Here is a 10,837-nt window from a genome sequence, read left to right on the forward strand (position 1 = left end):
AGTGTTTGCCGGTTAAACGCGCACCCCCGGGGTTCGTGCCCCACTATTTGAGAGCCACTGCTCTAGGGTCATCTTCATGTCCAGTGCACCGGGGTGATTCTTGTCTCCTCCCTCCTACTCTCTGAAAACGTTGTGTTTCTGGAGAAGTCAGGGTTTCAGACTTTGTGGTCTGCAAAAATGTGATTTCCTATTCCACATTTTTCTTAACGTTCCAGATAAAATTCTGACCATGCTGATGATGTACGTGACAGTGGACAGGTCGCTTCAGTGGAAACTTTCTGTGAATCTTATCTATCACATTGAAGAAACAATACTTTTCAAAGAAAGGTGATGAGAGCGAAGCTAGGTCTGTAGACAGCAGATGAAGTCTGAAGGACAGGACAAGTGGGAGGGGACACAGACACACACACACACACACACACACACACACACACGGAAGGGAGCTGGGAGCTGGGAAATGTGGTTTGGTGGTGGGAGAAGGAGCCTTTATGTGTCACACACACACACACACACACACACACACACACACACACACACACACGGAAGGGAGCTGGGAGCTGGGAAATGTGGTTTGGTGGTGGGAGAAGGAGCCTTTATGTGTCTCAGCAAAGAACCAATTGTTACTGGATCTCAAACCAGGCTGCTTTTCCCAGTTCTCTCCACTACTTTATGGTCTCCACTTTTCAGATGCCAAGTTTTAGCCCAGAACAAAAGCTCCTGTCCTGACTGATTTATAATCCAGATTTGCTGACGGAGCCCTAAAGTGTGCCTCCATACTAGGTCTGTGGGGCTTGCTGTCCCCAAGGCCTGGGGAGCAGGGAGGCCTAGGATATGGTCACCTAACCAGGGGATGGCATCTGTGGCTGGCGGGGAGTTGTGGCCCTGGGCTTCCTCTGGCCACCTGCAGGGATGACGAGAGCAGCTCTAAGGAGCAGTGCCCAGCAGCCCCACCCAGGAGGGGTGCAAGTTACTTTTTGGAGGCGGAGGCAGGCAGTTTCCTGGAGGTGACTGTGCTTGTCCCGCGTGGCTCTCCAGGGCCTCTTTCATCCGAGTCGGGACTCTAGTAACTTGTTATGCAGCCTTCGCAGGCCGGTCATACTCGGGGCCTGGGGATAGGCTCTGCGCAGCCACCGGAGCAGAGGGTTGTCTGCATTGGAAGCTACGTGCAGCAGCGGGGGTGGCCTGCAGAGGTTTGGGGGTGTCTTCTGGGCTGCTGAACATTGGAATCTGTGTCCAGCGAAAAACCTGGGGGCGACAGAGGGTCCCCAAGAGAAACCTCGGTTTCCCCGGTGGCGCCTTTCTCGGACTCTCCCGGAGGACGATTAAGGCTTCAAGTCCGGGTCGCCCCTCCTTCCCTGGCGGGGAGCCCCTCCGCCCGCGACGGGCCTTCGGGGAACACTCGGGGAAGCCGGTGAGCGCGCCGAGTCCCCTCCCCGCCCCGACACCTCCCTCCCGGCGCGGTGGCGCAGACTTGGGGCGGCGGCGCGGGGGGCCGGGCTGGCCGGCGGGTCGCTGCGGGTCGCGGCGCCCTCCTGGGCGGGTCTTCGCCGTCCGCCCCCGGCCTGACTCCGCTCGGCTCGGCTCGGCTCGGCTCGACCCCCTTCCTGACGTCAAGGAGGAGGCGGGGAGCGGCGGCCGGGGAGCCTCGGACTAGAGGAGCCGGCGCCCGGCGCGGTGGCGCGCGGGGAGCGGGAGCCGGGGTCTGGTGTGCTCAGCTAGCCGCGCCGAGCCGGGGCTTGGGCGGGCGGGGTCGGGGCGCGCTCGGGAGCCGAAGCGGGGTGCCGGGGACTGCGCCCCGCGATCGCGATCGCCAGGTGAGTGAGAAAGGCCTGGCTCCGCGGCGGCTTTGTCCCCCCGAACCGGGCGCGCGCGAAGCACAGGATCTGGGGGCGCTTTTTAAGCGGGGCGGCGGCGAGGACCCCTCCCCATGGGCACCGGGGGCTGCGTCCCCCCGCGGCTGTGCGGGAAGCGTGGGCCGATCTGGAGCAGCGGGGCTCCGAGATCTGGGGCCCCCGGTGCTGTCCGGCTGGAGATCGATCCATCAGAACCTCTCCCCGGGACCCCTGAACTGCACCGCACTTCTCGCCCCCATGAAAGTTTTGGGGCGCATTGATCGGGCTGGAACGCTTAGTTTCCCCGCTGGGAGACGAACGCGCCCGGTCGTTGCTGGGGAGGCGGCGGCTGGTCCTGGGGACCAAGTGGGGCTCCAGCCCGGGGGCGCACCAGACTGAGGGGGGGTCCCCTCGTCGTGCAATACTGCACGATCGGATCCCCCTGCCCTGGGGGTCTGTAGCTGGGGGGGTTTTGGGTGGCCCCAGGGAGCCGTCACGTCCCCGGGTGCGCCCCGAGCGGGGGTGCTGCTGAGAGAACTGGGGGCGTGTGTTAGGGAAAGGCCAGGGGGCGAACTTAGCCGAGAGCCTTCTTCCTCCTTGCGCCCCCCAACCCGGCCCGCACCCCGGGCTCGGGGGGCCAACAGGGGGCGATCGCCGGCCCTGCGGGCTCGGCCACGCTCGCTCCCCGCGCCGCGGCTTTGTTTGCATTCGAATCCCCGGAGCTGGGGGAAGGGAAGGGAGGGGAGGGCTCTCTTGGGGGACCCTCGACCCTGTCCTGGGAAGGAGGGACCCTTTGTTTTTTTTGGGGGGGGAGGCGCACCGGAGTCCCCCCCTTAGATCCCGCGGAGGTTAGAGCGGTTGGGGGACCAGCGCACCACGTTCTCCGGGCTCGGAGTTGCCGGATCCTCATCATCGACCGCACCATCCATCAGAGCGGGCTTCCCCGTCCTCCCCACCGGCCCGCGCGGACCCCCCTACAGCCACGCGCCCCCCCGCCCCACCCCACTCCGCGCGCCGCCCCGGGGATCCCAGATCCGAGCCGCCCCAGCGCGCCCTAGCTCGGGGGGCTGGCTTGGCTTGGCTGGGCTGGCTGGCGGTGCCTGGGGCTGCGCGGGGGACAGGATGCGGCCCCGGTCATTTCCACGCCCAGCCCACCCACTTCCTGCCTTCCTCCGCGGGCAACAAAGGGGCCTGGGTGAGTGAGCGGCCCCTCTCGCTCCCCCGGCCCTGCCAGGGCCCTGCCGACGTGGAGCCAAGTCTTGCTTGGGCTCTGCTCTGCCAGGCTATTGTCTGCGCTGGTGTGGCACAGAACGGGGGGCCCGCCTCACACACCTCCGTACCTGGGGGCTTTTCCTGCCACACGGTCCCCTTGCAAGGCAGGCACCCCTGGATTAAGCCCAGGAGGCCCAGCTCAGACAGAGGTGGTTCTGGAAGAGAGTTTCAAGCTTGAGGGTGGGGGCAGAGGGACCCCTTTCCAAAATTTTTCTTAAGTTGCTGTTGAAGAAGGGGAGGCGGTGGGGTTTCTGCATTTCGGCTGGCTTTCATGTGGAAGACACACACACACACACACACACACACACACACACACAGGCTTCAGCTGGCTTTCATGTGGAAGACACACACACACACACACACACACATAACACACACACGGGCTCCTTTGGAAGAGGGCCGGGGGCTAGGGAGCATCCTGCTCCTGGGATGCCTGGTTTGTCTGTCTGTCTGTCGGCTCAGAGCCTCCTGGAGGGCCGGCCTGTGTGGGCTGGCCCCTTTCAGTGTGTTTTCCCTGGCTGTTTGTGACTCTTTCTTCTCCCCCAGCAGGGCAGCTGGCCTGGCACACGGAGACTGGGCAAGTGCCATGGCCCCACACTGGGCTGTCTGGCTGCTGGCAGCAGGGCTGTGGGGCCTGGGCTATGGGGCCGATGTGTGGTGGAACCTGGTGCCCAGGAAGACGGTGTCCTCTGGGGGTGAGTGTCTGGAGCCCTGAAGAGAGGGCGGGGAGGGGGAGGTGGAGGCTAAGGACTGAGGCAGAGAAAGGAGACTTAGCGTGGGGTCCCAGGCTGTCTTGTTGCAGGGGTGAAGACACTCAGCAACTGAGACCTTAAGACCAGCAGTCTAGTCTGAACTAGGACAAGCAGCAAAACAAAGACAAAAACAAAAATGGGTGTCCCTCAGCCCTCTAGTCTCCGTACTCCCAAGCTCTTTGCTCTGGCAGGTGCTGCCTTGGTCTCCCCAGATGCTGTGATGGGTGTGTGCACTGCACGTGCTCCAGCCGGGCCTCTGTCCTGCTGTCCTCCCACACCCTGCACCTATAGGAGTGATGTCAGCTGTTTGTGTCCTCCCTTTGCTCTGGGGACCGGGATGAGCTCACCTCCCACAGGCTCCGCTCAGGTGCCTGTGGCTGGGCCCGAGCTTGACTCCACAAAAGACTGGTTTAGGGAGACCCTGAGGACAGGTCTATTTTGGGGGCTGATGTGGAAACCCTGTGACTATGAGAATGTCAAGGTGTGGCCATCCTGCTCACCACCATCCCTGCTTGGTCTGGATGCAGCTGGAGCCAGGGGTGTCTGGGCAAAAGGTTTACACAGTTCCTGTGTGACCTGCAGGCCCTGTGGACGCCGTGCAGGGGGCTCGGAGCAAGTAAGGCCCAGCAGCCTGAAGCGCTCGCTGGTGACCCTGAAGGCGAGCCTGGCTCTGATGGCTTCCTCTGGCCGGAAGCTGCGGCTGAGATATCCTTCCTTCCTCATCCCAGCCCAGATTTGAGGAGGCCCAGAGGTGCTGTCAGAGCCAGGGCTCCTCAGAAAACGTTCCTTATTCCAAGGAGTGGGGGCTTCCCTAAGTGCTGCCAGGGCAGCAGAAATGGGGCCAAAGAGGCCTACTCACTCCAGTGCCTCCTTGCAGAACTGGCCTCGGTCGTGCGGCGCTTCTCCCAACCAGGCGTCCAGGACTTTCTGACTCTGACACTGACTGAACAGTCGGGGCGCCTGTATGTGGGTGCACGTGAGGCCCTGTTCGCCTTCAGCGTGGAGACACTGGAGCTGCAAGGAGTGGTGAGAGGTGGGGGAATGGGAGGCAGTGGTGGGTGATTGGGACCTGCTTCTGCCATGGGGAGTGCTCCCCGCCTGTAGTCCTGGATGGACACTGCTGCCTAGGGGCATCCCGGGCATCTGCCCTCTAGTGGGAGAGTCCTGGGAGTGAGCCCTGCATTCTCTCGGGCTGTGCTGCGTTCCCATGCTGCCACCACAGGCCATACTTAGGGCATAGACCTGTGTGTCCCTGCAGCAGGGCTGATGTGCTCCCACCCTTGTCCCCAGATCGCCTGGGAAGCACCAGCTGAGAAAAAGACTGAATGCATCCATAAAGGGAAGAATAACCAGGTGAGCCACTCTTGGCTATTTTTTGTTCTGTGTTCTCACATCCCAGGTCTTTGACTCCATTATTTATTACATGTTTTTATGTTTGGGGGCCATACCTGGTGCTGCTTTGGGTGCTTTTTCTCAGTGTACAGTGTACAATCAGTCTTGGCAGTGTTCAGTGGACTGCCTGTACTAGGGATGGAACCTAGCTTCTCATGTTCTCCAACCCTCTCTGAACTCAAGTTGCTGTTCTCCCTGCAGACAGAATGCTTCAACTATATTCGCTTCCTGCAGCCCTTCAACACATCCCACCTGTATGTGTGTGGGACTTATGCCTTCCAGCCCAAGTGCACCTATATTGTGAGTGCAGCTCCTTTCTGATCCCACCCTGCCCCCGCTGCATTGTTGCTCTCATGTATCTCACCTGTGCCATCTTTTCCCTCCCCAGGACATGCCCACCTTCACCTTGGAGCCAGGAGAGCTAGAGGATGGGAAAGGGAGGTGTCCCTATGACCCCGCTATGGGTCACACTGGCCTGCTTGTAGGTGAGCTACTGTCCCTCACTATGGGTTGGGGCTGTCCTTGGGGCTGTGGCCTCATGGTCAGCACCTTCTGTTGACATTCTATCTTCCAGATGGTGAGCTGTACTCGGCCACACTCAACAACTTCCTGGGCACAGAACCTGTCATCCTTCGGAACATGGGGCCCCACTACTCCATGAAGACAGAGTATCTAGCTTTTTGGCTCAATGGTGAGCCCCAAGGATGCTGCCCGGGATTGGCAGAGCTCGGGTGGGAAGTGCAACCACTGACCCCTCTCTGCCCTCCCCATAGAACCTCACTTTGTGGGCTCGGCCTTCATTCCGGAGAGTGTGGGGAGCTTCACTGGGGACGACGACAAGGTCTACTTCTTCTTCAGCGAGCGAGCGATAGAGTATGACTGCTACGCTGAGCAGGTGGTGGCCCGCGTGGCCCGAATCTGCAAGGTACTCGCCCCTTCCCAGGCTGCCCAGGGGATGGGGAACCGATGGGCCTGAAAGCTCACCACCAGTGATCCATTGCAGGGAGACATGGGGGGCGCACGAACCCTGCAACGGAAGTGGACCACTTTCCTGAAGGCGCGGCTGATGTGTGCAGCTCCACGCTGGCAGCTCTACCTGAACCAGCTGCGGGCAATCTACACGCTGCAGGCCGCCTCGTGGCACAACACCACCTTCTTTGGGGTTTTTCAGGCACGATGGTGAGTGGACCAGTGGGGAGCAGGTTAGGGGTGATATGTGGGTATGAGAACATCAGGTGGTCAGCTGGAGAGGCTGGACTCCAGCCAATTTTCATAGCTCCTCACAGGGGTGGGCAGTGCCTGACCCCCCCCCCCTAGGGGGGTTATTTGTTATACAGTTATTTGTTGATTAGTTTATTCTGGGTTTATTTGAGCCATACCAGCTGTTATCAGGGATTACTCCTGGCTCTTCTCAAGGGACTCTGGTGCCCAGAGCACCCTATGTTGCAATGATAGAGTCGGGGTAGGCCACCTATTAGGCCAGTGCTCTGTCCGATGTGCTGTTTCTTGGCTCCCAAGACCACTGTAGAGCCAGGGGCGGGGCAGTGCTGAGCCCATTTACTGTGTCTGTAAAGTCCTGCCTTGCTACCTGCCCTGAGCTGGAGGAAGGGGCCTCCACCTTGGATCCACCTTTGACCCTGGATCCTTCCCTTGCCGTGAAAGGGGTGATGTGGATGTATCAGCAGTCTGCGAGTTCCAGTTGGAAGAGATCCATCGGGTGTTTGAGGGTCCCTACAAGGAATACCGAGAAGAAGCCCAGACGTGGGGCAGCTACACTGACCCAGTTCCCACCCCGCGGCCAGGCTCGGTGAGTCCTCTTGCATAGCATGTTGCTCCTCCCCACATCCCAGCCCTTTTCCCTGTGCTGATGGCTGCCCCCACCCCCAGTGCATCGACAACTGGCACCGCCATCACGGCTACACCAGTTCCTTGGAGCTGCCCGACAATACCCTCAACTTCATCAAGAAGCACCCACTGATGGAGGACCAGGTACTGCCTCGCTGGGGCCGGCCCCTACTGACGAAGAAGAATACCAACTTCACCCAGCTGGTGGCTGATAGGGTCACTGGGCTGGATGGCAACCACTACACGGTGCTCTTCATTGGAACAGGTACCACACGACACAGGCATATGGGGGGGGGGGGCATGATGGGGGTGGGGGCCTTCACTCACCCCCTGCCTCCTCCCACAGATGATGGCTCACTGCTCAAGGCCGTGAGCCTGGGACCCTGGGTCCACCTGATCGAAGAGCTGCAGGTGTTCGACCAGGAGCCTGTGCAAAGTCTGGTCCTATCTGAGAGAAAGGTAGCCATCATGTCCTATCCACTGTACCTTGACCCTTGAATGTGGGGGTTGGGCAGCTCCCTTGCAACTTTGGACACTTCCAGAAAATCCTCGATCGGATGGAATCTAGGCCTGGAGTCTGGGTTCTGCAGCATTATATATATAGTAGCTCCCTGTGTGATGCCTTCCCAGAATCAAGCCTTGGCAACTCATTCATTGCTTGCAGTCATTTTCAGACTGCTGGAGGTTGTGCCTAGACTCCACTCTGCCCTCTCCTGCTTCCCACAGTGCAGCACAGGTCCAACCTCAGCTGTTTTTGCTTCACTTTGCTCTGATGACATCTTCCATATTGCTCCAGAGCTGCCCCTTCCCTGAAAGGCAACATCTTTCCTTCCTGGCCTGGTGGGACCTGGAACTCTCTTGGACCCACTTCCTACCTACCAACTTGTGTGGTTCACATAGGCCCAAGGTTCACAATAAGGAATTGTTGCAGAAAGAATTTATTGGCTGTACCAGTCTGCAATTGCCATTCGCACAAAGGAAAACATTTAATGCTTTGCTGGTGCTCTTATGAGGTTAACGGACTGCAGGGAAATGAATTTCCTGTTCTCTTTGTACTGTATCAGAGCTGTGCGTGTGCGTGCGTGTGTGTGTGTGTGTGTGTGTGCGCGCGCGCGCGTGTGCGTGGGTTTTGGAGCCTGTCTTTCTAATAAGATCACGTCACCAAGGCTTAATTAGAATTGTGTCTGGCTTGTAGTCAGTGCTTCCTTCATGTGTTCTCTGGTCCTTAAATTTCCATCAAGATGTGAAAACCGGACCAAAGAATTTTCAGTGGGCTGAGCACGTATAAAGCAAGTGGGAAGACCTGGGTTAGGTTCCGGACACCACAGTGTCCCCCAGGTAACTTGAGGGGTGACCCCTGAACACAGAGCTTGATGTGGTCCCTGAGCACCCCGGGTTATGGCACAAGAATATGGCTGGAGCACCACTCTCCCTGTTGTCCTACCCACAGTACTCTAGCTCACACCAGTCCTCTCTTCTCACAGAAGCTGCTTTTTGCCGGCTCCCACTCTCAGCTGGTGCAAGTGCCCCTGGCCCACTGCAGCAAGTACCGCTTCTGCGCTGACTGCATCCTTGCCCGTGACCCCTACTGTGCCTGGAACGTCAACACCAGCCGCTGTGTGTCTGCGGGTGGGCCCTCAGGGTGAGCTGCCTCCACACAGTGTGGGCCTGGGAGGATGGGCAGGTAGGAAGAGGGTTCTAATGGCTGCTTTCCTCCTTCAGCAGAGCGCTGCTAATCCAGAACGTGACGGTCTCGGACACCTCAGGTATCTGTAACCTCCGTGGCACCAAGAAAGGTGAGCAGCTGGGTTGTGTGATGCCTTCTTGTCTCCTGGAGCCCAGCACGCCTTCCTGCACTAACTCGGCTTCCTCCTCTTTCTCTGCTGCTCAACAGTCAGGCTCACATCCAAAAACATCACGGTGGTAGTGGGCACAGACCTTGTGCTGCCTTGCCACCTCTCTTCCAACCTGGCCCGTGCCCACTGGACCTTCGGAAACCGGGACCTGCCCGAACAGCCTGGCATCTTTCTGTATGACACCCGTCTACAGGCCCTGGTTGTAATGGCTGCCCAGCCCCACCATGCCGGTACCTACCGCTGCTTTTCCGAGGAGCAGGGCACACGGCTGGCTGCTGAAGGCTACTTGGTGACTGTGGTGGCTGACCCATCAGTGACCCTGGAGGCCCGGGCCCCCCTGGAGAACCTGGGGCTGGTGTGGCTGGCAGTAGTGGCTCTGGGTGCTGTGTGCCTGGTGCTACTACTGCTGGTGTTGTCGCTGCGCCGCCGGCTGCGGGAAGAGCTGGAAAAAGGTGCCAAGACTGCAGAGAGGACCCTGGTCTACCCTCTGGAACTGCCCAAGGAGCCCAGCACCTCCCCATTCCGGCCCGGCCCTGAGACGGATGAGAAACTCTGGGACCCCGTTGGCTACTACTACTCAGATGGCTCCCTCAAGATTGTGCCTGGACATGCCCGCTGCCAGCCGGGCGGCGGGCCCCCCTCGTCACCCCCTGGTATCCCTGGCCAGCCCTTGCCTTCTCCTACTCGGCTTCACCTGGGGGGTGGGCGGAACTCAAATGCCAATGGCTACGTGCGCCTACAACTAGGAGGGGAGGACCGGGGAGGTCTCGGGCACCCCCTGCCTGAGCTCGCCGACGAACTAAGGCGCAAACTGCAGCAGCGCCAGCCACTGCCAGACTCCAACCCCGAGGAGTCCTCGGTATGAGGGCCCCTTGTGGGAGGCGTGGCCCTGACATTTTTGCACAGGCAACAGCTACCTCAGGGACATGGCCCCAGGCATCTACTCAGCCCGGGACAGACGGGCCACGATGCCCAGCGATGAGGACTGCTCTGTTCAGCACAGGCACTGCCAGCCAGCACAGGGCTCCAGCTCACAGAAGCGTCTGCCTCCTCCAGGAGGTGCTGTGAATCACGGGCACTTGGATCCCCTACAGCCAAAACACTCCAAGGCAAAAGTTGGACATTGAAGTGTGTGTGTGTGTGTGTGTGCGTGCATGGATGACAGTTGGACACGGGTTGTGTGTGCGCACGGTTGTGTGTGTATGTGTGTGTGTGTGCGTGCATGGACAAGAGACACGTCTTCCTGTTCTGTCGAGTCTTCCTGTGGCCAGGGTCCACCTGGTGATTCATTGGAGCTATGAAGGGTAAGGGTCATATCACTTGGCCTTTGCTGCCCCCTCTGTCCCCGGTGGTCAGTGATGTATATATGGGGGGCCGGGCAGTGTGTGGGCCCCTTTGGGGGGGTACAGGGCTCAGGGGGCACTAGCCCCTGCGCCAAGGGCTGTGAATGTTTTAGGGTGGGGGGGAGGGAGTTGAGCCTCCCATGTGTTTGGGGTGGGGAGGACCTCCCGCTTGACCCTGGGGGTCGGTGGTGTTTTATACTGGTCCTGGTGGGCTGGGAAAGGTTGTGCGGGAGGGGGGTGGGCACGGGTGGGCTTGCTGCGCACCAGGCCAGCCAAGGAGGAGCGCTCCTAACAGTGTAACTTATTGTGTCCCCGCGTATTTATTTGTTGTATATATTTGAGTATTTTTATATTGACGAATAAAATCGACAAAATGAACTATAAAAGTAAGACACTTGGGTGGATGAGGTGGGGAAAGATTTGGGGTCAAAAGTGCTGGCTGGCCTGGCAATGCAGCCCACCCCACCAATTAATTACACAAGAGTAGAAACCTCTGGGTACCAGGGGAAGGCTTCATGGGCTCTGGGCTGAGTGGCAGGGCCACC

General features: G+C 59.5%; 1 protein-coding gene across 2 annotated transcripts; it reads left to right on the forward strand.

Annotated features, from left to right (window-relative positions):
- Positions 1–1,738: 1,738 nt before the first annotated feature.
- SEMA4C (semaphorin 4C) lies at positions 1,739–10,382 on the forward strand. Of its 2 annotated transcripts, none has more exons than XM_049784835.1 (15): positions 1,739–1,814; positions 3,651–3,799; positions 4,734–4,882; positions 5,147–5,209; positions 5,450–5,548; positions 5,637–5,733; positions 5,823–5,939; positions 6,022–6,173; positions 6,252–6,427; positions 6,911–7,055; positions 7,136–7,358; positions 7,440–7,552; positions 8,578–8,735; positions 8,816–8,889; positions 8,988–10,382. In XM_049784835.1, the coding sequence occupies exons 2-15, from the start codon at positions 3,691–3,693 to the stop codon at positions 9,812–9,814; spliced, it is 2,502 nt and encodes an 833-aa protein (XP_049640792.1). In that variant the 5' UTR covers positions 1,739–1,814; positions 3,651–3,690; the 3' UTR covers positions 9,815–10,382. The 2 variants fall into 2 exon arrangements, with proteins under 2 accessions (XP_049640792.1, XP_049640793.1); XM_049784836.1 differs by having other exon boundaries at positions 3,654–3,799; positions 8,819–8,889.
- Positions 10,383–10,837: the final 455 nt, after the last annotated feature.

The sequence above is a fragment of the Suncus etruscus genome, chromosome 12, assembly GCF_024139225.1.
Source record: "Suncus etruscus isolate mSunEtr1 chromosome 12, mSunEtr1.pri.cur, whole genome shotgun sequence".
Classification (NCBI taxonomy): domain Eukaryota; kingdom Metazoa; phylum Chordata; class Mammalia; order Eulipotyphla; family Soricidae; genus Suncus; species Suncus etruscus.

Coding starts and splice junctions, on each gene's coding strand:
- SEMA4C (XM_049784835.1), top strand. CDS start 3,691: ATGGCCCCACACTGGGCTGTCTGGCTGCTGGCAGCAGGGCTGTGGGGC. Junction 7,359..7,439: donor GGTGCTCTTCATTGGAACAG/GTACCACACGAC, acceptor CTCCTCCCACAG/ATGATGGCTCACTGCTCAAG. Junction 7,553..8,577: donor TGGTCCTATCTGAGAGAAAG/GTAGCCATCATG, acceptor CTCTTCTCACAG/AAGCTGCTTTTTGCCGGCTC.